Below are 26654 nucleotides of genomic sequence, written 5' to 3'. Positions count from 1 at the left end.
TAACCTAGCTCCATTTTTTTCCTAACCTGGGGTTGACCAGAAATGTCACAAGCTTCCAGGATGAGACTTCTCAGCGCCCCCGTGTCCACCAGAGCAGGGTTCTGTCGCCAGGCGTCGCGTACTTGAGTCCTATTGGGTCCCACTTCTTAGGCCCTTCTCTAGGTTAGGGGAAGAAGCCTTGAAGAGGCAAGAAGGAAGGGGCAAAGACCAGGGTAGGAACTACAGTCAGAGGGAAGCTAAAGGCAGTCAGAATGTGTACTGCCTTTCCCAAGGCTCATGGGTTTCTAGAAACATGCTGGGGTTGGCTCAGTGCTGGTCTTGTTCAGAGATAATTCCGTTTCCTACTCTCTTAGGGGGAGTTAGAAAATAATAGTTTAACAGCACTGCGTACTAAAATGAAACAATACTGATGTCATTCTGTCTCCTTGATTTTGAGTACATCAGACTTTTCTTCACTGTCTGTTCCTTTTTAGAATTACTTCCAAAAGTAACATACTGATGAATTCTTCAGGATTAATATTCAGGGTCTGAATAGCACATTGCTAATTTCAAAACTCATCTATATGGCATTATAGGAATCCTCTGTCATTGAGTACTAATAGTTTTTTCTCTGACACATTTCCTCAGAAAGCATATTTCCTGGACCACCTTCTCCTGTTTGTCTCTCTTTGGCCTTTGTGTGTAACCCAGATGGTGTTTTTAGATCTCAAAAGAATTCATTGAATGGTATTTTCCTTTCTAGGTAGCATACATTTCTCTGGAATGATCTATCAAAGCCAACATGGACTTAAAAACAGTCCTTACATGCTTTTCAGGCATATTTTTAGAGAAAAACATCTTGTCCAAATAACATTTAAGCACCCCTTATATACAGAGTTCAATACCAGGCACTCAGGGGACGCAAGAAGGAGTGGTTCTGAACTGCAGATCAGTTTGAGGAGAGAATTCTCACCAAGTAGCTTAACAGATTGTAGCATCACTTGTAAAGTTAGTACTTCAATATTGATAAAACAGTACTGTTAAGCCACCCGGAGTTGTTTGGAAGTGTAGAGAAGCTTCCTGGACATGTTTTTAAATAGCAGTGATTTGACAGGGGAAAGTGGCATGTCCAGAATTTTGGAGGCTTGAGGAATGGTCTTGTGCTGTGGTAGAGGCATTAGGCTGTGAATATTACTTTATGAAGAATTCTGCACTCTTTTGTTACATCATTTCCCTCTCCCACTTCAACCTACTCATCTGGTTTGTCACTTGTGTGAAACATGTCAGTACTAATTATCCCATGTATAAAACATGCTAGTATTTTTACAACCCTTCCTCTGGTCACTAGTGTCCTGCTATATTCCTTGGCTGCTCTTTAGTCCTCTTGATTAATGTACTGCACTTACACCATTGACTTAAAAAAAAAACTCTCCTCCCATCTGACTTCCTGCTTTGCAGTTCCTCTGTTACCACTTAAACTGCTGCTCCTCAGAGCAATGACTGTCCTATTTTCACGCATGATCTCTGGGCGATCTGCCCCATTCTGTGGCTTCGACTATCACGTTTTGTGGTGTGGTCTTCAGAGAGACTAACCTACCAAGACCACTTCCCAGAACTCCAGATCCCATGTAGCCAAGCACCTTCTAGTAATTTCCATTTGGAAGGCCTTCCAAATTTCCATTTGGAAGGCTCAAACTAGTTGTCCAGAGCTCCTCTTGCCTCTTTTTTTCTAGCTGTCCACCCAGCTGTCCATGCTGGGAACTTATTACATGGCTCCCATCAGTAAGCATGTACAGCTCTGGGGTATGGACATCCATCCTACCAGTACCTTTCTCATTCCTTGTTGAACCCACTGCAGTGGTTTCTTAAATGACCTCTTTGCCCCTGGTCCTTCTTTCAGGTCTGTCATTCTTGCTGCCAAAGAAATTCTTTTACATTTCAAGTCTGATCATGTTATTCTCCTGCGTAAAACCCATGAGGGCTCCCAGCAGTCTTTATGAGACCAAAAACCTTTGTCTGAGGTTACTAGTCTTTCCTTACTTTGGCCTCTTCTCTGCCGTTGTCCCACCCATTTCTCTGATAAGCAGTTATTTCATCTTTGCTCATACAGTTGAGTTTGGCCTGGAATACCTCCTCCCCTCATATTCATGGATCCAAAACTAGTACACATCCTGCACAATTTGGTTTATGTGTCGCTTCTAGAATTTTGTCAACTCTTCTCCTCACAGTAAAAACTGAATACTACACCCTTTTGGGCTTGAGTGACCTGGACTGTTTGTTTATAGATCCTCTCTACATGGTTATAGAAGCTTGTCATTGTGTCCCTGTGGTCAAGCAGCATTTGGCACAGAATATACTCACCAGGCCAGATCTTCAGAGCATGTTCTTAACTTCTGTGCAAAGGCAGGCCTGCTGGTGCCCAGCTGAAGTTGTGTCACCGATAAGCTCCCAGGCTAAGTGAGCTGAGGGAACTCAGCTGACTAGATAGGACCAAAGGATGAGCAAGAACCTTGAGAGCAGTGTTTCCATGGGACATGTCTGGACTCCACTGTTTTCTCAACTGCCTTTCACTGCTGCCATGGCTCCTCACTTTGCTTTAAACCAAAACTGGGACATCCAAGAAGTTAGAGTCCTCTTACCTTTCAAATTTACATGTAGCTTTGTGGGGTCCTACTTAGTTGGATTGGAGGGTTGAAAGAATCTTGAATCCAAGTTAACCAGGAACTAGAGAAGGGAGACTATTAGGGCTCTGGAACCTAGAGTTATAAAGAAATAGGAGGGTGGGGAAAATACACAAGTTTGAGGCAAGCCCCATGGCTGCTGCAGGAGAGACACTGTTCTGGGCAGTCCAGGTGCTGCACCTTTCAGTCACCTTTACAGTCTTGACTTCTAAGTTTGTTTTTGGCTAAAAAAACAACACGGACACAAATGATAATATTTTATTATTAAAAAAAAGCATCTCGAATATAGGATTTTGTAAACAACTGGTAGGTGAACATGTGCAACTTTAAATACAAAGTAAAGAGGCAAAACCTATAAGCATTTTGCCTTTAAGATAAGAGAAAATGTGTTCTCCTGCAGAGGTGGTCCCACCCAGAGCACGAATGGGGCTCCATCTCCCAAGAAGGCATCAAGTTTGCTTTCTGAACTCACTACGCCCATTTTAACAATTTCAGAATGATGGCAAGAAGTGGCATTGAATAAATTACTAAAACCCTTTCTATTTTCACTCGATGAGGGCACTTTATCACACTTTGACAGTTTGAGTTAAAGCCTGTGTTCTGATTGATTTTACTTCCACAAAGACCCGTCGGAACAGTATTTTCATAGACCGGTATACATAAGATAACGCCATTCTCTTGAATTTTAGTTTAAAATAATATTGGCTTATGCATACTGTGTGGCAACAAATCCCGCTACTTTCTAGCTTCCTTACTTTTTTTGCTGTCATTCTTTCAGTACCTTTCTTCCACTTTGGGGAAACCATTAAGTAATCTCAACAGGCACATTTTAACGCTGTCTCCTTGCCCACTGCTCTCCAACTCCTCAATGTCAAATGTTTCCTCAACTATACGTGATAATGGATGCAGACTCAAACTCACATTCTAAACCTCAAATTCAGGTTCATCTTGGCTTACTGAGATACCTCTGAGTAAGATAGTGTAGGTTAAAACCATTTTCTTATGAAAATGTTTCTATATAAACAGCCTGGCTTACTTATGTAGGCACTTAGAAAAACAAACCTGACTCCCATCTTTTTATTAGAAACACCTCTTGCCCAGGTGGCCAGTAACTGATTCTGAAGGGCATGACCACAACCCAGCCCTTGTCCCTATGAGAACTAAGAGGTCCTGCCATTGCAGAATGTCCCGGCCCTGGGAACAGAGCAGCTACAGCCGAGGGGAGCCACTGAATCACAGTGATGCTGAGCTACAGGCCAGGAGGGTATGGGACACACAAGAAACCACCTCTACCAGAAGGAATTTGAGGGCCCAGCTTTTCCTTCAGTCACAACTGCCTGGTGACACCGGCAGATTTACCTCCACAGATTTTCAGCTTACTCAAACCCCCACAGGGTTGGGGTCAAAACTATGTTCACCCAATTTGGTGATCTAGTTCTTGAAAGCCTGAGGAAATTAATCATTTACATAGGAAAAAGTGTTAAGTACATGCCATACTTTCATACTTGACTTTACCTAAGCAAGCACTAATTAAATTAGTTTTAAAGAATATTAGCTGCGTGTTTACACTTATTAAATGTTAACACATAAGCTGTATAACAAGTTACATATATCACAGACTACACAATCAATGCAAATTTCCTTTGTAATGACATGGAAGTCAACTGAAAAGTTTAAAGGAAGCACCATTAAACAATTATCTGGGTTGGCCAACTACTATTGGATATGAATGTAGTACTGGTAAGGTTAAAGTGAAACCTGACCTCAAATATGAGCCAATTTCACAAAAATAAAACTACTCTCTGGCTACAAAATAATCCTGACCTCGGCCAACAGCCTTACAAATGGATGCCAATGGCAATCAGAAGAACTCTGGAGGTGGGAGATGGTTCACTTTAACTCATTACTTTTTCAGAGAAAGGAACAGAGCATGCACTGTGACGCTGATCACATGCACGGAGAACACACTTCTTGAGAACACTTGTTCTAAAGGCCTGGAAAGAACAGGTTTCAATACTCATCTGATTTCACCTTTGAGAGGACTCTGACTAGAGCAGTCACAAAACGAAATCAAGTAGCTTGCCCTATAGTATCTTATGGGAATGGAATTTAAGAAAACTAGTCATGTTCTTAACTTGGAGGAAACTATGTGCCTCTTTGTAATCTGTGACGAGTAAATGCTCTGGGTAGGTTATTAGAAGGCCGACCTCTACCACAAAATGGGAGATAATCCCATGACACATGAGTTTAAATTTAGCTCCGCTGTTAACAGCCATAGGGACATCTGGAAAGATGGTTCAGTACTGGGAGCACGGGGGAGAGTAATCTGGGTTGATGCATTGTTAACACAGGGCTAACAGATCAAACAAAATTTCTAGGTCTAGTTTCCTTTCAACTCATCCTTTGGGGATGACATTAGTATAGTTTACTTACCCAGTGTGAGCAACGCATAGGCTACTTCAAAAACTGAAATATCATGGTATCCAAAAAAATTCCATAGTATGAAAATATACAAAGAAAAACCCTGTAATGGGACAAAGGCGGGGCAGGTGATGTTTCCCTACCCAGCTTCACCCCAAATGCTCCCTGCCTGGAGCTCTTATAAGTCTTTCTATTGAGAAACTAAATAAACACCTGTGAGAAATTTTTACCCACATCTTGAAGACCTTTAAGCCATATCTATGGCCTGCCAGACATACCCACAGCAATGTGTTGCCTTAGGGTGAAGATTGTGTTGCCTTAGGGTGAAGATTTATGGCTTCACACCAGATTCCAAGCCAGGATGATCAAAGTGGCCTGATTTCGAGGTTCTACTTGAGTTGTGAGTTTCATTCCAAATGAGTAATTTATTTAGGCTCAAACACCATGAAGCTAAAAAGATTTCATAAACATTGTTATGCCATTATCCTTCCTGTCACAGAATCTATGTGGTTTTGGATTGTTCTTTGCCTTAATGAAAAAACAAAACTGAATTTAAGCACTTAAGAATTTCCTTTTAGACATTTTGAATGAGAGTCTAGTTCTCAGATGCAATCTGAAGGCAGATGCCACCAGGAACAGCATTTTCTTTAACCTCTAACAAGTATCCCATTAATGTCTACTTGTAGAAGATAGAGATTGTCACCTTTTAAGTTTGGTCCCTTTGCTAAGTAATTTGCCTGGTATAAAACAAAACAAAACAAAAGCCAAGAACAAAGCATAAAGGATGAGAACTGCTTTGCTGAATATGAGGCAACAGGAGTCTCAACTTCCTTTCCTGCTTTTGCAATTATGCAGACTTAGTGAACAGCACCAGACATAAAATTTCAAGTTACCAGGGCTGCTGCAAAGCTGGTAGCTTAATTACCAGTGAGTGCTTTTTCATCCCCTGCTGGAGGTACAGACATACTGAAAATGACACACGTTAATTACGGGAAAAAGGGAAAGGACGGGGGAGAAGCATGTCTTACTCATGGGGAGGACTGGCTTTGGGCAACCCAGACAGAAAAGCTCTGGAGAGAGGTGGACCCACAGCTGGCCTTAATCCTGAAAGTCGTTAGAAACCATCTGAGAAAGTGGGGCATTTAGCCGGTCAAGTTCATCCACTTGGGGCGGGTGATACATTAATATCTCCTGGTCCTCCAAGACATCTTCTCCAGCAGCTACCAGATTAGTGAGGGATTTGCTTCGAACACACTGGAAATCCACATGGCGACTCTTTCCTTCTTCCTTTTCCCATGACATCTGGATAAAGGGGCGCTGCACATAATTATAGATTACTTCAGACCGGCCACCAGGTCTTCTCTTAATTTTTTCTTTACAGGTAGGGTAACCTGAAACCGACAAAAAGACCATTCTCATGACGTCAGCAAATGTTCACCCTGGCTTCCATACTTCCTCCTTCATAACCACATCAATTTCCTCCCAAATCCAAAGACTATGCATGAAAACTGCTGGGGGAGTGACCAGCGTGGGACCATGCCCTCCCAGCTCTAACCACTCCTCCCTCCTACCCAGGTTAGTACGTCTTATCCCTAGAAGGGAAGTAACAAAAATTCTGTCCCTTCTAACAGAAAGGCCTGGAGAAGCCACTTAGAACTTCATAAGCCTTTAGTTACTGGCAACAATCCTGTTTTACAAAAATTCTGCTAAGGCACAGCTATTCCAGTCCTCTAATTCTATTGGTTAGAGAGCATTCTATATAAGAACTAAGGAAATGTGGAGTATTTAGCCTAAAGAAAAAAACAATGCCACCTAAAATATCTGGAAGGCTGTCACGTGGAAATGAGAGAAAGCTTGTTCAGAGTAGCTTCAGAGGCTAGAAATAGGAGGAAGACTGAAGAGGGAGGCAGTAACCTCTTAGACATATGGGAGAATGTTCTGATAGTAGGACAGTTCAACTGACTCCTCTGGGACATAGAGTGATCCCTCTGACCCTATCGCTGGAGTTTCCAAAGAGACTAGGGAAGAAGTACACAGTGGAAAGAGGTTTAATAGATGATCTCAAAAATCTCTCTCAACTTTAAAATTCCAATCTAAGTCAGAAACAGTGAAGGTCTAATGGGTTCTGTGGGCAAGACTAAGACAGAGTAACAAGACAAAGAAGTCAAGGAACCATGGAGGGGTGAAAGGATGGCTTCACCGCTCTCTAAGAATCAGTCTCCAAGAGCCTTCTGTGGGGACCACAGGTTGGGAGTCAGTGCTCATGATCATGTAAAGCGATTCTGTCAATACATCCAGACATTCCTCAACGGTATGTAGTGGAATAAACTTAAATTTTGAGTCCCAAAGCTACAGTTTTCAGAAGGACCCCTCAGATCCCAGAAAAATCCCCACCAAGACTGTTGGCAGAACAGCACCCCCACCACTTGATGAACCCACAAGCCCTGCAACATTTACCCGCCAGTGGCCTTAGCCCTCACTGCTCTTTATCCTGAGGTAGTAAATTGGAACTTATTCCTGCAGCTGCTTTAAAACATTTTCAACTGGAAACAAAATGAAAAAGAAATGTTAAGGGCCATCAAAAACAGAAACAGGACTCTTTCAAATTTGGGTAGGAATGTAGTTTTCATGTGTACCTATTCTCTAGGTCCCCTGAAAGCTGGGCTTTAAGGATCTAAGCTGTGGCCACAGCTCCAACCTACTCCATAAACCACACAAACTGAATAATGACTGGGACATTTTTACCTTCAATTCCAATGCGAATGTTTTTCAGGCCCCGTTCCTTTAACACTGTTTTAGCAACATCCCGATTCTCAATATATTTGAAGAATCTATAGAGCTTGGAGCTATAAAGAACTGGAAAAAATAAATCTGGGGTTAGTCATGGAGCAAAGACCCCCTTCGTAAGAGGAAAGAGATGAGCTAACAGAATCAGACTAATGAAAGTTATATCTCTTTTGGCCCTGATGCCAAAAAAAATCCAGATGGATCACAGATTAAATATTAAAAAATGAATTAACCATAAGAAAGAAACCATACAAGAAATTTTTATAGTCTCAGAGTAAGGAAGGCTTTTCTGGGTATGACATAAAACCTAGAAGCCATAAAAGAAAAACTGGTACACTCAATTACATAAAAATACAATGAATGTCTCTACTTAGCCAAAACCACCATTATCAAAGCTAAAAAGACAATCAACTGGGGAAAATATCTGTAACTCATAAAGGGCTAATTTCCTTACTGTCTATAAAGAGTGGTCACAAACGAGCTTTTACAAATCACTAAAAGACTAACAATCCAATTTTGTAATGGGCAAAAGGGCAAAAAATACAGTTAACAGAAAAGGAAATTAAAGTGGCTCTTAAACATTAAAAAGGTATTTAATCTCATACATGAAATGAGAAATGGAAATTAAAAGTCAAGTGCTTTTTTAACAGTGGAAAAGATAAAAGTTTAGGAAAACACTGTTTTGGTGAGAGTGAGGAAAATTTTCATATATTGTTTTGTGAGGATAATTCTGTAACATCTATCAAAATTATGAAAGCACAAAGCTTTTGACAAATTCCATTTCTAGGAATATTATTCTATAGAGATATACATGTGTGAAAAGACTTTGTTTAAAAGGCTATTCATTGCAGCATAATTTAAAACTTATAGTTTAAATGTCCATCAACAGAGCTGGTTCAATTATGGCACAATCATGCAATGGAATATGATACAGCTATAAAAAAAAAAGATCATGGAAGCTTTTTATGTAAGAAATGGTATAGAACAGTCTGTATAATACGGTATCATTTGAAAAAAAGGGGAAAACGTATGTAATCGCTTATGTATGTGCACTGAATACATCTGGAAGGACATAAAAGAAACTGAGAAGGAAAACTGGGTAGAGGAGGCAGGGGTAGGAACAAGACCTCAATGTATATCCTTCTGGACTTTTTGAATTCTGAATTATTACCAATTCAAAAGAATTTAAAAACAAAATGAATGGAGAGAAGAAAGACATCACCATTTAATGTGCTGCCTCAGCACTGACACAGTACCAGACACCAGTGGTAGCAATGGAAGGTATAACAACTTTCACAATATTCCCTAGCATGAAAGTTAACCTGCATCACTAGACTGAATTGATCATCCAGGTGATTGTGCTCATTCATCACTGGCTTGACAGTGATATTCATGCTCAGTCTAGAATATAGCTGCTACTCTAAGTAGCATGTTTCTTGCTTAAAAACATCTACATCATGCAAGTGGCTCCTACTTTGGGAATATTCCTCCCCCATGGGTGGGGGGTGGTCTTCATCCCAGTCTACAGAATCCTCATCTGTCAGCACGACGATGTGGCACTCTCGTTCCCCTTTCTTGGCACAGCCCACCATGATAGGCAGGATTAGTTCTTCGAGGTAGTGATCAAATTGCTTGTGAGCACCGTCATTAGACAGTTCATGCAGTAAAGCACCTGGGGGGAGAAAATTCAGATGAACATCCTCTCTGCCCAAGTGTATTTATTACTGGAGTGAAAAAGGCTATTGGATAATAGCTGTTATCATTGATAAGTTCCAGAGAAGAGACTCATTTAAAGGCACAGATTGTTTCCTGCTCCAAGGCAATAATTAAACTGATTTTGTTAAATGTTTCATATTCTACTACGCTTCCATTTCCTCATGTTTAATAATCCCTGAGCATTCTGATCAATGAAAGTTTTGTTAGACATACAGTGTCATACCATAAACATTAATTCTTCAAGGGCCAGAACCATCATTTGGGGATGACTCTTTGTAGTACCCATTCTGAAGATGCTCTCGATGCCAATTTCATGGAGTCAGAGTACCAAAGAACCTGAAGCTTGGCAAAACCAAGGCACTTACTCTAAGTGTGTAGTAGACCTAGTATAGAAACCGCAAGTCCAGAGAACTTCATGGAATATGCAGGGAAATGTATCATGAACTTCAAAGAACAATTTAAAAATAATTTTAGGAAGCCTGGGTAATGATAAGAACATGGAGTTTGTAGATGGACAATCAGTTCTAATTTCAGCTTAGAGCTCTGAACAGGCTAATTTCTCAGTCTTATTTGTTAAATGAGTTATCACCCATTTTTCAGGGTTAATTATAATAAGACTTCTGCAAGTTCACATCTATAAAGCACTCAGCAAACACTAAGTTAATAACAATGATAAAAAATAATTGTAAAAAGAACTCAGCCAGTTTATGCTATTTGACTTTATTCGTAAAGCTTCCTGCGTATCTGAGAATCTGTATCATTATTTGTTAAAAGGCTGAAATGCCAAAGTCTCAAGAGGGAAAGGAAATAGTTTGGTGACTTAAGGGTCAAGTTAGATTTAAAATCCACTACACGTTCCCTTTTGTTCATTTACTCTGCTTCCTCATAGTATTTTGAAGCGAGAGAGAGAATGGGTTCATATCACATCTCGGCCTCTGCAGGTGGCTTTCAACCCACACTTGAAACTCTTTCTGTTTAGTTAAAATTACCAGTCAATTCCAAGCAAACTCTAAGTTCAGCTGCTCCTGCACTTACTCAGATCTTGACATCGGATAGTATTGAAGTCAAAGTTGATGCAGAGATAATCACACGTATCTCTAAGGTCTGGGATAGAGATGCCATCAGGACAATTGATGATACCAGTTTTGTAATAATCCTATAAACAGATTAGGAAGAAGAAATGTAAGCAAAGAACAAGATGAAAAATTACTTCTTCAACCCCCTATTCATTCCTGGTTCTGTTACAGTGATGGGTTACTAGCACTACCACCAAGTTGGTCGATTCATTAGATAGTAAAGTGGCTCCTGGCTATCTTGACGTGTTTAATCACTATTTGATACCTGATTGAGCTCACACAGCAAGCCTTAGAAGTTACAGGAACGTGAAATAAAGCTGGAAAGGCAGTAACTGAAACTAGAGACCCGAAAGTCAGTAATACACTCTCATGGAACTCTCGGGCTTCTGACCATGCAGGCCCCTGGGGGAAAAGGATGTAAATAAAAGGCTACTACATACCAATACTGTTCGAAATACAGTTGCACTGATTCCTTCAGCAATCTCATACTCTCCCTTTTCATTGGGCCGTGTGAAGTTGTACTCTCTTCCTGGTCCAAACATCCTAAAAGACACCCAGGGAATAATGTTACCTTCTCCAGCAGGATTCTTCACAGATGAGACTTCTTTCTTCACCTCATTCTGGAAGGTTCCATTTTACCCTCTCCTAGTGTAAGTTAAACGGAGTGCTGGGACCCAACCCCTATAAAATGTACTCAAGGCTTAGGAAACTCCCTTCAGACAGGAAAGAGCCATTGCTTTCAGCATTCGAGTACAAGGAGGAATGAAGCAGCAAGTCCTCACAGTTTGCCTGTGGTGAGCTTCCGTGACAGCAAATGCAGTAAAACAGCATCTGCAGAGTTGGCCCTTAAAACCTCTGGAGTGTGTGAGGGTTGCCTCTCATGCTCCCCCCACTGCCCAGGACTCTGCCTGTATACACACTGGGCAGCTCAGGAGGTCAGAGTGTCTCATGCTCCTGACCTTTCCTCTCCTCTACCAATATTTACCTATCCAGTATGCCAGTCCTCAATATTTCTGAGTTTTGCTTTTCAACATCTAATCTGATAGATGAATCTGTATGAGTAGGTGCAGATGTTAATGCTTTCCTTTTTCTCATATGTTTTAATGGTGGAGCTCTGGAAAAAAATGTCCTTTGATTCAAGGAATAACTTAAGCTCAGAATTTCAGGTCAAGTAGAAAATGAGACTAGGTATTAGGCTTATCAGCAGTTTGATGTATTTCAGAGAGGCAGGCCTGCTCTGGGCATGAACTCAGAGGTCATGAGGAGACAGGGAGGAGGTCTTGCTTTTCTTATTCATCTTTTCCTATCCTTCCTCCCTTCTCTCAGATCCCCTCTAGTAAAACTGGCCCCATGACTTCTACTACTACTGTTGCACTTCTATATATGAGCTGTGGAAAGAGAAGCCAGTATGAAGGACAGGGCAGACAGTTGCTATCTTCAGCCAGCCTGATATGAGTTCCTAGTAGGGACTCACTGCCATTTCCTTCCTTAAATTGCTGGGAAGCCATACTGTTCAACTATTCGAAACTGTTATCCTCCAACCCTGAATTGGCTGCTTTTCAAAGGCCAGAAAAAGACTCCATATCACGCTTTCCAAATCACTACACCATACATAAGAAATCCATCCCGATAAAAGCAGTTTTCAAAGAATGCTGACATTTTTTGAAACGATCTGGTTGAAGTCTAGCTGAGACAGCTATGAATTAAAATAAGATGCCATAAATATAATGCCCTTATCATTAGCAGAACCTAAACTCAGAGTTATTTATCTAGTAGTGGCATGGATTTGCATTAATCCATTCTCAGTTTCTCAGCTTGTCACCTTTGTGACTAGTGGCCTGCATACGTAAGCTCACTGGCGAGGGTTACAAATACTGTATGCAGCCACTGGACAGACCAAACCTAAGTAACTCAGAATTCATGACCTTCGCTGATTCAGTTGATAAACTATTTAGATAAAGAAATCAGATTTTTTTCTTTATGGGACAACTCATTCCTAAATTCAAAGAACCAGTCACCCAAGAATCTTTAACCGTGAAAATGCTGACCTTTCTTCTCTTTCTAACCACTTTCAGAGGGAACCTACCTCAAACAGCCAGCCTGCCCCAAGGAACACTTTAGGTGGGGCTGGGGGTGGTGCTGTGGGGACGAGTAGTGCAGATGACACCAAAACTGAGGTCAGGAAATCAAGTCTGATGAAATACAGGGCCAATTTAGAAAATGTTTTTATGTTTTAGTTTAACTTTAATTCAGATGTTTGAGAAATATATAGGTTTGGTTTTGGTTAAAAATGATTCATTGTGAATTTGTATATATCCAAAAAAAATACACATTTTTGAATAGCTAGATCCCATATAAACTAAAATTCAGCAAATTAGTGTGGTCCATTCTGATTTCTAACTCAGTTGAAATTAGTTCAATATCCTGAGTGAGGTTAGATCTTTAAATAAGATCTACTTAATTTGCTGTTCTTCAAGTTAAGGTCTATGATCAGCCACAGAGGATCTCCTAACTCCCAGCCCAGGCTCCAAGAGTATTTCTGGACAGTGCTCCTTCTAAGCAGGCTCCTTCCACTTCCTAAACTCTAACCCTAAAAAGCTGGGGGCAGGAGATGGCGGGAGGAAGATAAGACTATAGTCTGAATGAAACAGCACAGAGAATGGAACATGAAGAATAAAGAGAGCACTCATAAAACTATAAAACAGCCAGCTATAAAGATTCTATTTCAGAAAACTTCGTGATAGAGGCTTTAAAAAATGACAGCATAACATCTATTGCCAAGCATAAATGGCAATAGATGGCAGGCAAACTAATGCTTTTTAGTGAAATGACTTTGTTCTTGTATCATGTGAAACATTTGTCTAATTCTAATTTTTATTAAAAGACAGAAGACAAAAAAACGAACATGACTTACAGATCTTACCACATCCCAGCATCTTCGACTTGTGGAACTCAGAAAACATGGCCTTTGTGAGGTTATACAAATTGTGGGTAAAAGAAATCAAGTATCTGACTTCTGCTTTAGAGTAAGTTTACAGAGGAATAGGGAATAATATTTAGCAGATTATTTCCCATAGTTCTGATTTCACTTCCCTTTGTTCACTATCCTGGCTTTGTAAAATAAGAACCCCAACCCCAGATCACCAAAATATATAATAAGGATTTTTACCAACTTGCCCTTTCTGTCTCACCAAAGCATTAAGGTAGAAAAATCAGCAGTACAGTGCTTTTTATTCTCATACCTAATGCAAGATAAACAGCAGGTATTTCTATTCATAGACAACAGAGTACATTTGGAAGGAAATTATCAATTACCTTCCCAACATGGTATCCGGATGAGCAGTGAAAATTTGTGGATTCACAACAAAACGTGTGCCATCTACAAGAAGTGTCACTTTCTCTGGTGCCTGGGAATGAATGTTAGTGCCAAAGCCCACAGTGCTGTTTCCAAATCGTTCTGGACCAATAAAGAGTTCATGGTTCCGTTTATTCCCACTCTGGAAGCAGGAGCTTTTGATGTCTTCGGGAAGTGACATTATATGAGGAAACTGAAGATTTGCTGGCTGAGAGGCATAGTCATGTGAAAGGTCTAAAAGATCATACAAACAAAGCAAAATAATTTGATAGCAAACAGTCTTGGGGAAAAATAAACCCTGTCTCCTTAAAAAAAAATTTTAAAAGCTACAAATTTTTAGGGGTTCACAGGCAAAAACTCTTGCGTAGAGCAAGTAAAGAATACAAAAGAGACTTATAGTGGATCCCCTGAGCTGTTTTCTCTAAGTGCACTAGGGACAGAGGAAAGAAAGACAGTAAATGCCCACACTTTAGAATAAAATGGCTAAACAATTTTCAAGTAAACTACATACATGTTAAAAAAACCAGCAATCTCCTGTCCCCTGCCATACTTCATGACCTCTCCCAGTCTTGTTTCACAGAGGCAATCACTTTTTACTTCTGTCTCTAAATAATACTCATATTTCCTGTGTTTTACTTAAGGAACCTGCTACCTCTGTGTGCTAAACTATTCATTTTCCACATTCTTCAAAAATTGTTTCTAAATTTTATTTTCCAAAAGGATAATGATAGTTTCTAATTGTCTAATTCATCACTTTTCCTAGAAAATCACAGAAAAATGCATTTTCACAATGCATAAGAGAATCCTAACATCACCAACACCATTTTTGAATAGGCAGGTCTTGCTCTCAGCAGCAAAGTTTCAGTGCATGGATTAGGATTCATGTAAGGAATCTCAGTTTTTGTTCTAGTATCACCAAAGAGCCATTTTCTTTAAGCAATTTATTTTTTCTAAACCTGGTTCATCGTCTATAAAATGAGAATAATGTTCATTCCACCTACCTAACAGAATTGTTTTGACTATCAACTGAAAGAAAGTATGTAAGAGCACTTAAAAATGTGCAATACTATATTGTGAATTATAGGCTTAAAACTAAATATATGAAATCTGGATGTCTACAGAAGACAAGCAGGAGCAAGTATTTACAAAAGGATTACACCAGAGGATTCTTTTAAATAGAGAGTCCTAATATATTTTATTTCAATGTAAAAAAATGTTTTTAAAGAAATTTCAAATATACTAAAGCACAGGGTTAATATAAAATATATAGCCCATTACCTAGATTTGGCAAGCTCAGTTAACATTTTTCTACATTATCTTAAAATTCTTTTTTAAATAAATAAAATATTATAGGTATAACTGAATGTCTCACTCTCACCTATCCTGTATTTTAAATCTGTATATGATATTTCATGAACATGATTACTGCCCATGACCTGTGGGAAATTAGTCTGATTTCAGCCACTTAGATAACCAACTGAATTGTAAGCTAGAGTATACTCAGTTTTTTTCTCATTTGCTTCTAGACCAAAAACCTACCTAGAGTTCACATTCTATAGCTTCTATAGGATGTAAATTTTCAGTGTGACCCTATGTATACCAAGAGCTACATTTCCACACAATCCACAGGCAAGTTTGTAACAAGAAACACTTTAATCACCAAGATAGGCTTTCACACTGGAAGTAGGTATCTAAATCAATGAAAATGAAAGTACGTATCTAAATCAATAGTTGTTATTTAGAAAGCCTGATGTACCTTCCAGCATTGAGGCAATTAAATTGGGTTGATTAATGAAGGATGTCTCAGGTTCTACCCTGCTTAAATGGGTGAGCAGGAAGAGACTCATTGCACAAATTTTCCCTAACAGTATACTCTAGGGTGACAGTCAGTCTGCTTTTCTGTCAGTTGCTCTATATAAAATAGCACAGCTTGATCAGAAAGACACAGGTTCAAATCCTAGTCCCCCATGTCCTAGCAGTGTGAGCCTGAGCAAGTTACCTAGGTTTTTGAAGCACGTGTCCTCATTTTTAAAAGGAGGAGAAATCTAAGAAGGGATCGGCAAACTTTCTGTAAAAGGCCAGAATGTATGTATTTTGGGCTTTGTAGGTCACAGTCTCTGCCACTGTAGCAGGAAAGCAGCCATAGACAGTATGTAAACAAATGGGCATGATGGCTGTATCTCAAATTTTTATTTATAAAAACAGGCAGCTGTCCAGATTTGACCACTGTTGCCACCCTTGATTTAAAAAATGTATGTAAAATTTCTAGCACAGTGAGTGCTCAATAAATAGTAACTGCTATTATTATTGTTGCTATGGTCTTTATTGAAAGTTAAAAAGAACCTAACAGTTTATCAAGAGCCTGCACATCCATTAACTCAATGATCTTCCAGCCTTGTGAGGTAAGAAGAATATTAATATCCCTGTTTTCTAGATTAAGAAAGTGGGGCTCGGAAAGATTAAGGATCTCACCCATGGTTAAAGCTGATACGTAGCAGAGCTAGAATATGAATCTGCCTTCTGACTGCAAACCCATGACTATTTTTCTTACACTATTACTGCCAAGTTAGATGTGCTAGACTGATTAAATAAATGGAGATTTTCTGTGATGGTTAGCTTATATAATTGTGATATGTAAGCTAAGCCAATTAATTGGATATTTTATTCAGATTAAGAACATTTATATCTTCTAGGTAGAGTGGATGTTCAGGTGTCAGAAAGCCCTGCACATTAAGTCAGAAACTAATTACCATACCATCATTCCTGGGACCTAGAGAATAAGTAAGATTTTGAAGACCAGAAGTCAGGCTGTTTGTTTCTTTTTCTTGGGCTGCAGCTGAGGTTTCATCCATCAGGCAGTTGGCCTCCTGTCGCAATAACCTGTTGCTCTCACTGTCACGGTGAACACTCATCCTTGGACTCTATGCTCAACTGTCTGCTTGATCAGAAAAAAATCCTGGAAGACAGGAATACACATAATTTAGAACTCTCTCAAAACAGGTTTCCAAGGACTTCCATGTCATGAAAGACAAACTAAAGAACTAACAGACAGCCCTCATTCTTATTCTGAGAAGAAATGATATCTTCAACATTTCTGTGATTTTATACTGAGAGGAATTGGGCTGATTTAAATGGTCTTTACCAAATCACTAAGAATGTTGATAAATCTGTTACTAGGGAATAATTTTAAGCTCTATCCATAAACAGACATCCAATGCACTGACTTTGGCCATATACATGATCAACATTACATATTAAATGGTGGTGTGATAATTTGGTGTTTATACCATAGATATATAGGAGAAGAGTCCAATTGGTCAATTAAAGAAAATCTGCTCATATATTTTAAAAAATCGAGACACACACATTCCTACAACAATTAAGCACTAGGAAATGAAAAACAATCACAATGATAATGCTAGCATGAGAGTAGAAACTAGAAGTCACCTGCGATAAAAAAAAAAAAAAGCAAAATTTTACTTATTTTGCTCAAGTTCTCCTTTATAAGTTCTCTTACTTTCTGTGCTTTATGCGCAACCCTCAATCCCACCTCAAACTCACAAGATGTCACTGGTTATAAAGCTAACTCCCCCAAGCAGCGCAAGATCATCATGAACACTACCTACTGAGTAAATGCCATGTGCAAGGATTTGTTGATTAGGCAGAATGGAGAGGCTAGGCAGGAACCTTCATACCTTTCTTCCAGGTAGTCATGCTCTGCAGCCCTTCCATCCTTGGGGGCTACCCCACTACTGAAAACATTCCTGAAGTTCACCCTACTAGTAATTTCATAGTTTATACTGTACTGATTTCCACCTGGTGTGTAGGTGGAAGAATCATCTTACATCACCAGCAATTTTTATGCATATAGACTGTAAGCTAACTCCGATTTAGAAAGAAGTTATTAAGCACAATAACATGTTTTAATACTCTGAATTTTCCTGACATGCAAGCATGTAAGGGTGCTATAAACATTTATAATGTGAATTAAATTTTGAATCCCTTCATAACCTGTATTAACACATTTTTGAGCATAAAGTTGACTGATCAGTTAGTCTCTGTTTTAACTTGGATGAAATATAAAAATGACCACTTTGAAAAGATGAGTCAATACATGTTCCTGAAAACAAATTATTTTAGAGAAGAGGTACTTTCAGTTGATGAATTTTTTTATTTTCAGACAATAGCTCTTAAAACATCCAGCAAATTGAGGCAATAAAGTGAATGTTCTGATAGAAAATTTGGTATGTGGCTACAGCTTTTTCAGGATTACCCTTTCTTAAAGAAAAAACATATCTACACACACACGAAAAGTGCATGATCCTGGGGATTGGTGAAATCGAATAGAACCACCATCAACTGTCCTCAAATTCTATTTGGAAGATGTCAAAATGAGGTCTAAAGAACAGGATAAAGAAGATTGATGGAGTTGGAAAGAGCATTATTACCAAAAATGGAAAGACCAAAAGTGGGCCTGCTTCTTTAGGCTTAACTGGTTTTTGAACTACAATGTTTCACTCAGTTTACAACTGCTGCTTCTCAGCTCTTCACTAGCTGCTCAAGAACCAAGTTCAAACTTCTTTGTTGCTTTCCAAAAAATCTCTTAGACCAATATATAATAAGCTTGCATAAGCCTAGCTCTTGAGAATGTGCATAGCCTAGACGATTTGTGTAAGTTACTTTATTCCTTTTAATGTACCAAAAATAGTTTCATTATAATGAAACTATTAGAATGAAAGCATTTTCTTCCTATTCTATAGAAGAAGGCTTCAAAATTAAGTTTAACTTGTATACAGTGAATTAATAAATATAAAGATACACTCGGAATTAGCAGAGTATATATCTCCAATGAGAGAAAAGAAAGTAACTAGCTAGACATTAATAGTCATTTGATTTGTATTCAGTTAATTTTTATTACAAATAATACATGAATATTTCCCTTCTTAAAAAAGACCCTTTGATCATCACCCCCAATTCTAGTCACTTCTGCAAATAACTATCACTACTTGCTTGGTATGAATCCTTTTAGACTTTATAAAAATACATTTATACTACACAGATATACTGGTAAAAGCATATAATTTTTTAAAAACACACAAACTATATTCTATATGCATCATTCCCATTCTGTAATGTTTTTCTAAATTAATGTTCTTGAGATCCATCCATGTTGGAAGATCAAGATCTAGTCCATCCCTTTATAACTGCTGTATAATATCCTAAGTCAGCACTCCTATCAACCAATATGTAAGTTTTTTTGACTTAACTATTACAAACAATGCTTTAATGAACAAGATTAAAGTGTACTATGAAACTCCAAGAGAGGATCCAGTGTGCAGAGTTTTCTCAAATGGATTTGGCTTCAGATCTCCTTTTTTTAAGAAACCATCTCAGGATTAATGCTTATTGGCACACACTTTAAGAAATCGCCTAATCCGACATTTCTGAAAGTCCCCTATAAACTAATTGCTCTATAATCCTTGAATGACAGAACAAAACTTTCTTGACCTATGAAATGTAAAAAGTAAACTTTACTGATACCAAGTTCTTCAACATATGCCAGAGCAGCCAGTTGAAACTTAATAGTAAGGGTCTACTCCCCTTACAGGATGGCTGTTTCATTTAACTTTGAGTGTATATTTTCATTGCCTACCATGGTTCAATTCTGTAACCATCCCCCAAATGAATCTTGGTCCTCAGAACAGATCTAAGGAAAAAAAAAAAAAAAAAAAGAAAGAAAGAAATAAGCAAAGCACTTCGACAACAGAGTTCTCTATTGCTACAAAACTATTTTTGGCCAACAGTCCTAAAAGTCATAGTAATGTACAATTAGAAGAACCAAAGGATCATGACATCCCTGGCACACTTAACAGTAACTGAAGAGACTGCTCCAGAAAAGAACTAGGAATTAGACATATATTAATGAAACTCAAGACTGTATTGCTATAACGCAAAGAAAACTTAATATCCGGCAGGCCAGCTCAAGCTTCACTTCTATGACGCACACGAAAGCATTTTTTTTGATATTCAAATTTTATTAGTTTCAAGTATACACTACATCGGTTAGGCATTTATATAGTTTATAAAACGATCTCCCTAATTGCTCCTTCTCTCTCGTTTTCCACCTAGCCAATGTATTAATGCTAACTGCATTTCCTATGCTATGCTCTCCATCTCCATGACCATCTATTAACTACTGATTTGTACTTCTTTAACCCTTTGCCCATTCTCCCAGCTCCCCAACCACCCCTCCCCTCTATTTATTAAAATAAAACATTATTTTATTTTAATATATTTATTAAAATAAATATTTTATTTATATATCTAATATATTTATTAAAATAAAATATTTTATTTTAATATATTTATCAAAATAAATGTTTTATAAATATATTAAAATAAAATAATATATTTTATTATATTTGTTCTACAGACCTCCTATGAAGGCCCATATGTTGTTTTTGATTCAAATATTTTATGTTGTTTTTTGTAAATTTATTTATTTAAATTAGTTTCAAGTATACAGTACATTGGTTAGACATCTATAATGTTCATAAAACGATCCCCCCAATTTCTCCCTCCTTCCCCTGGCCTTCCACTTAGCCATCATATTAATGCTAACTGCATTCCCTCTGCCATGCTCCCCATGCTCAACCATCAACTACTGATTTGTACTTCTTTAACGCTTCACCCCAATTCTCCCAGCCTCCCATCCCCCTCCCCTATGTCCGTGAAGGCCCATATTTTTGTTAAGTCTTGATTTTGTTGATCTGGAACAGCAAAACATTTAGCATCATAATCTCATCTTGGAAAATTTACATACGATCTTTGATAGAATTAGTTCCACATATTCCTTGCACTTAAAAAAGGATACACTGGTTTCTCTTTAGAACATAATCATCTTGAGTATTAATCCAAAATAATCTCTACATAAGTTAATGTATTTTCTTCTTACTTTCAATTTCCTCTAATCAATTATTTATGAAGAAAACAAGATAATTACACAAATCACTGTTCCATTAAGTTCACTATCATGCCACTGAACAATTCAGATTTAAAAAATCTAATTGGAAAAAAATCTAGTTGCAATGCAATCAAACTTAACATGGATGCATCTCAAAAACATAATGCTTTCAGACTGTTATGGTACAAGGATATGAGCTTTTACTTCAGGGCCATGTCTCTGCTCTGTGTAAGAGCTAGGTGGTGAAGATGTGGTAGAATGCCACAGAATTTGGTAAAACCAATGTACACTTCATCTATACTCCAAATTTAGAGAGTAATTACACTTTTGCCAAAAATTCATTTCAGACTGACAAATCGTAGTCTTTTCAGTCTGTTCTTATGTGAAAATCACTACACACTACATTTCTTTAACTTCTCTAATTGTTTGTCATTGACTTTGGTCTAGTTCTATTATGCTTTTTTTTCTTTACGCATAGTAATGAGAACCCTGCTAATGTTTTCTATTAGAGGTGAGAAGGTTCAGTTTTGCTTCACGTATGCTCTCTGGTGATATCCAGGATTTCTGGGAATAGATTCAAAAGGGGTGAAGGTAGGGAAGAGACAACAGAGGTGATGGATACAATCTAAAATGTGTACAGGATCACCTTCTAGGATGTTATTGATAGCTAAGAGACTGTCATCTTCGAAATGGTGTGTATGTGTGTTGTGTGTATTTTTTAAACCAACTTCACTGAAGCTTTTCTATCATGGTTCTATGCACTCCCTTTGCATGTGCAGCCCTAACGTTCTAAGCTCAAAAAAAATTCTGTCTTCTGACTATCTAAGGCTTTCTGCTTTTCCTTTTTCCAGATTATTTCTAAAAATATTAAGTAAGACTATTCCAGTAGTAAGCCCATATAAACTCTATTAACATTTCTAAATCTTGGAGTTTTCCTACCTTATGTCCCCAAACTCATAATAATTTAGCTGTTTGAATTAGCAAAAAGAAAGACCCTTGTTAGTAAGTTAATTCCACTGGGTCCTCCCTTCTCACTTGAGGAAGACTTATTGTCTTCCTCTAAGAACTCTGGCACACTGGTGAGACATGAATACTTCTTAGTGACCTCTTGCTACATTTCTCCCCATGTATGATCTTCCATTATGGCTCTACCTTTTATAACTGTGGCCCTGGGCAGGTTCCTAAGTCTCTCTGTATCTCAACTTGCTCACTTGCAAGAGAAGATAATAACCATTAACCACACAGGGTTGGTTAAGTTAAATGAGGTAATACGTTTAAAGTGCTTAGAATGCTGCGTGGCACATAGCACTCAATAAATGTTTACTGTTATTATTCCCAAACCATACAGTCTACAAAGATCTTTTACAAACCTAATCTTATTTAATACTAAAACAATCCCAGGGGAGAGATTTTTAATTATCCTCACTTTACTGCTGAAAAAAAAAAATCAAGCTTTAGCGAAGTTAGCAACTTGCCCCAAATCACACCTCTAGCTAAGAGACAAAGACAGATTCCAAATTTAGGTCCTTAGATTCTTACATTCTTTCCAACCAATCACACTGGTTCCCTTAAGCCATCTTGCTTTTCATCCATTACTGAACGTAAGAGTTATTCCTTCTATTGTTTGTCAGAAAGGAAAGAGAAAACCAGGAGTTTCCAGGGTCACTGCTGCTGCGGTTCTTATCAAATAGGAATTATGGTAATAAATGCAAGAAACCTGTGACAGAATGATTACATCTTTCTATTAATAAAATAGCATTCATTTTACTGCTTATAAAAATATGCTCATTAAAAAAAATTCAGTCACTATAGAAAGATACAAATATTGAAAAATCAACAAAGTTGTGGTAAAATCTTTGCACACAAATCTTTGGGCATCTACCCTTTTGTATCCTTGGAATGAACTCCTAAAAATAAAATTACTATGGAAAAAGGAAAATAATTTTTAAGTTTTGTTATGTACTATTAGATTATCTTTTATATAAATACCAATTTACACTCCTTCCAGCAGCATGGAGTACCTATTCTCCAGAACCCTTGCTAAAAGTCAGTGTTTCAGTTTTTTTCATCTTTGTCAATCTGTGAAATATGATCTCATTCTAATGTGATCATTTAAAAAGCCATTCATTTTCAGCAATACTTCTAAAATTTCACCTTTGAGAGCCCTAAAAGCTTTGCGTGTGTAGGAAAAAAAAAAACCCCAAAAAACAAACAGGCTGGGTGGATACTAGTAATAGCTGTGATTTATTCATATCGAGTTTGTCAGGCTTTACTGGAATCACTGGAAGTTTCCCAAGACTTGCTTACATCTCCCAAGAAGTCTGTGAGAGGACAACAAGATATGACAAAGACAACCCATCATATCTTGTTGGTTCTGGCTTTGGCTTTATTAACTAGCCACATCGCCAAGAAAATGTCCTTCAAGCTTCAGTGTTTTCGTCCATCAAAATGAGATGCTATGTGCCACTACTAAATTAAGATGTATAGAAAAGCCCTCAAAAAGCATAAGGTTGGGGTTGCTGTGTGGGTCTCAGAGGGTGGCTTGCGCTCACTGAGGTGGGACCTCGGGGACAACAGTGGAGGGAGATAATCGCAGCACCAACGTGCAGGCTGCAGAGACTGCATGTCTGGAAGAGCAGCTGCAAGGATGGAGAGAAGTAATGCTGATGGCCGATAAAGTCCTGCGATGGGAAAGAGCCTGGTTTCCACCTGCCATCATGGGTGTGATTTCATTGGTGTTTCTGACTGCCTACTATCTAGATCTATTTGTCCAGTGTTTCCAGTTTTGTTATGTTTTTGTGCTTGGCTGACTACCTTATTCCCATTCTAGCGCTTAGAATTTTTGGCTCCAATAAATGGACCACTGAGCAACAGTAGAGATTCTCTGAAATCTGCAGCAGTCTAGTAAAAACTCAATGCAGAGCTGTGAACTGGTGGAAACGCTTCTTCACACTGGAAAAGCTGACAATGTACTTTGTGACCATGACCGTGACTCTTGCTGCGGTTGCTTGGCTGAGACGGCAAGTCCACAACCTTCTCATGCACCTGACAGCGACTTTCTTACTGCTGCTTCCCAGACTAAACTAACGTGGAATCATTTTGAAGTACAGTGGAATGTCCAAAAGGGAGATAAGCTTCTCAAACAAAAAGAAAAATGAATACATTTGCCTTATTCAGTGTGATTAATGGTGCATACATTGTCCTCGGGACCAGTTTCTGTAATGCTCTCTGGATACTAAAATGTTACAGAAGTCGCTCTTTGCTTGCCCTCCTCCTGCCCTTAGTTACTAGAAATTCAGACTTGCCAACTAAGGCTTTATGCGGTGTCTTCATGTCAAGTGTAGCTGGGTGCATTCTCATCAACTGGCCTTATATGGACAGCTCATTCACAACTATCACTTGTTTTGATTTTTCTCACCCAGAGTTAATTGAATTCTTACTTTTAGGCACCTTCCTTTAAAATAATATAGTGGTGAACTTCACCCTTTAGTATGGTTAGCAGTGACTTTGGATAACTGAGTTGACCTTTGCTTTAGCTAGATGTAGGTGTGGTGGTCTGTGGCTACAGGAAGCTGGTTATACTGACTGCTTCCACAGTCTGCTTAAAAAACTGGCTTTAAGAATAGAGATAGAACTTAGCACTTCGATAAAGAGACTAATTAAGATGCATTCCTCATTCTGTTTCTAAACCATGTGAGAAGAATCCTCATGGAATAAAATGCAACTAGTTCCATACCCTAGTATGTATTGTTTCTTCTTCATGCAAAACTGAGCAATTTGTAGGAAACATTGATCCTTCCCTCAAAATGGGGGATCTGACAGGCTCTTGTCCCCTTGCACCTAAGACTTCAAGTTAGTAGGTCCTTAAAGACTTTTCAAAAGCGGCTTCTGAAAGCTTGGATTTAGTTTTTAGCATACTTTTCAGATTTTCAGTTGACTGAAACTAAAGTACTAAGAGGTTAAGACTCATGTCTGTGACCTTCTCTCCAAGACCAGCCAATAAAGAAAGGACAAAAGTCTTGCTGTGTTTAGTTGAGATTCAGTAGAAAATAATCTTTTCCTACTAATTTTTCAAGACCAGAATAAGCCTTTAAAGGTAAGCCTCGAGACTCTCATTTTATGCTAATGTTGGCTGCTTTTGTCTGCCTAGAACTGGCCTAGGAGGTGGTGACTAGGAGGCTGACTTTTTTCTTAGATATTTCTCTGAAGAGTACAACAACAACAACAAAAAAGGGCTGTTGGTGAGAGCAGACTGTGGGGGTGGAAGATGCCCTCAGGTCTGCAGAGACTTTGGACCACCTTGGAAGGCATCTTAGAATCATTCTCCCTCTTAATAGCTAGAAATAGAGAGTAGCTGAAATCTGTAGGAATGAACCTGAGGGCCAAAAATGTGGCAGATTTGGGAACAATTCTTAAACTCTGATTAAATATGGTTTTATTACACTGATGCTGTAAAACCTGGACTTTGTGCTGTATCTGTCCCTAAATGAGTGTTGTTTTCATCCCTTCAATATTGCTGTAAACAGTGGCACCTGTGTAGCATGTTTTGATTATTTTTTTAATGTTTCATATGAAAATCACAAACTGAATTTACATGTATTTAACTGTAAATAAGCTTTTCTTCTTATTTGGATTTTTTTGTGTATACGTAGGTGTTCTACCAATTTAACTACTTTTGTGGTTTTAATCCTGTAATTTTTCTTCTACTTTGTTTTGTGAAAAGGAGGAAAAATAAAAGCTGGGATCCCCCCCCCCGCCCCCCAAACACAAATGCATAAAGCATTACACAGACAGGGGATAAATTTGGGTATGTCAGTCTCCTTTCTACAACTGCTAGGTTAGCATTTACTTGGCTCTTTAAGTTCATCAAGGTAATCCTCCACTTTTGAATATACTTTTTATGTTCTGACTATTGTATGGTTCTCCTGATTTCAGCTACCTTTCTCTTTTTGAGACACTATACTGCTTTTGGACATCTTTGCATTATTTTTTGCCTCAGTTGCCTAACATTTCATTTGCCCTTGACCTTCTGTGTCTTTCTCTTTTTCCCTCAGGGAAATGCCATATCTTGTCCTTCCCTTGCCAAGTTGTCTTTTCTTTAGTTCTTTCACTGTTGCAGAATTTTAAAAAGACAAAGACAAACAATAATCCTGTACTTGGGTTGTACATGTTCACTGTTCCCGGCAGAAAATACTGAAAAGACAAAAGTCAGCATAATTCTCTTTCCTGACTTTCCTCAGTATAAATACATAAATTTACTTATTATTTTTATTTTTACAATTTAAAATTCTACAATTTAAATACTGTTCAGCATACAGTGAACTTGGTTATAAGTCAATAATCTGTCATATCATTTTCAGTGGTACATAATATTCTACTTTATGATTATAGCAGCTTTTATTCAACCAATTTCATATTTTTTTAACATTTAATCTTTAACCCATATAGAATTTACTTTGGCATTTAGCATGAGGTATGGATCTAACAAAATTCAAATGGTTAACCAATTAACTGCCTTGACATATATTCTAAAGAGTCCATTTTTTCCACACTAATTTGGGATGTCAATTTTATCAAAAACTAACATATATGCTTAGTCTGGTTTTTATACTCTGTTCCACTGACTATCTATTTCTGTGCCAATGTCATGTATAATTTTAATTTAACACCTTTAA

At 38.2% G+C, this 26654-nt stretch overlaps 1 protein-coding gene and 1 pseudogene across 4 annotated transcripts in view; one reads left to right on the top strand and one right to left on the bottom strand.

Moving 5' to 3' along the window:
- Window positions 1–2902: 2902 nt before the first annotated feature.
- The window catches only part of KCTD20 (potassium channel tetramerization domain containing 20), a 35320-nt gene continuing 11568 nt past the window's right edge, over window positions 2903–26654 (bottom strand). For 3 of the 4 annotated variants that reach the window (XM_023527537.1, XM_011354530.2, XM_023527536.1), the window contains exons 2-8: window positions 16771–16971; window positions 13976–14249; window positions 11101–11203; window positions 10620–10740; window positions 9343–9540; window positions 7827–7937; window positions 2903–6472 (exon numbers count right to left, since the gene is read on the bottom strand). In XM_023527537.1, the coding sequence (XP_023383305.1) occupies window positions 6180–6472; window positions 7827–7937; window positions 9343–9540; window positions 10620–10740; window positions 11101–11203; window positions 13976–14249; window positions 16771–16927 (1257 nt within the window). In that variant the 5' untranslated portion in view covers window positions 16928–16971 and the 3' untranslated portion in view covers window positions 2903–6179. Of the gene's footprint in view, window positions 6473–7826; window positions 7938–9342; window positions 9541–10619; window positions 10741–11100; window positions 11204–13975; window positions 14250–16770; window positions 16972–19668; window positions 19723–26654 lie in introns of all 4 variants that reach the window. The other variant, XM_011354529.2, reaches the window with a different exon arrangement.
- Window positions 23157–26300, top strand: LOC111736139 (annotated as a pseudogene).

Source organism: Pteropus vampyrus, unplaced genomic scaffold, assembly GCF_000151845.1.
Source record: "Pteropus vampyrus isolate Shadow unplaced genomic scaffold, Pvam_2.0 Scaffold18, whole genome shotgun sequence".
In the NCBI taxonomy this organism is placed as follows: Eukaryota; Metazoa; Chordata; class Mammalia; order Chiroptera; family Pteropodidae; genus Pteropus; species Pteropus vampyrus.
The sequence above is the reverse complement of the archived record's forward strand: the minus strand, read 5'-3'. Positions and strand labels throughout refer to the sequence as shown.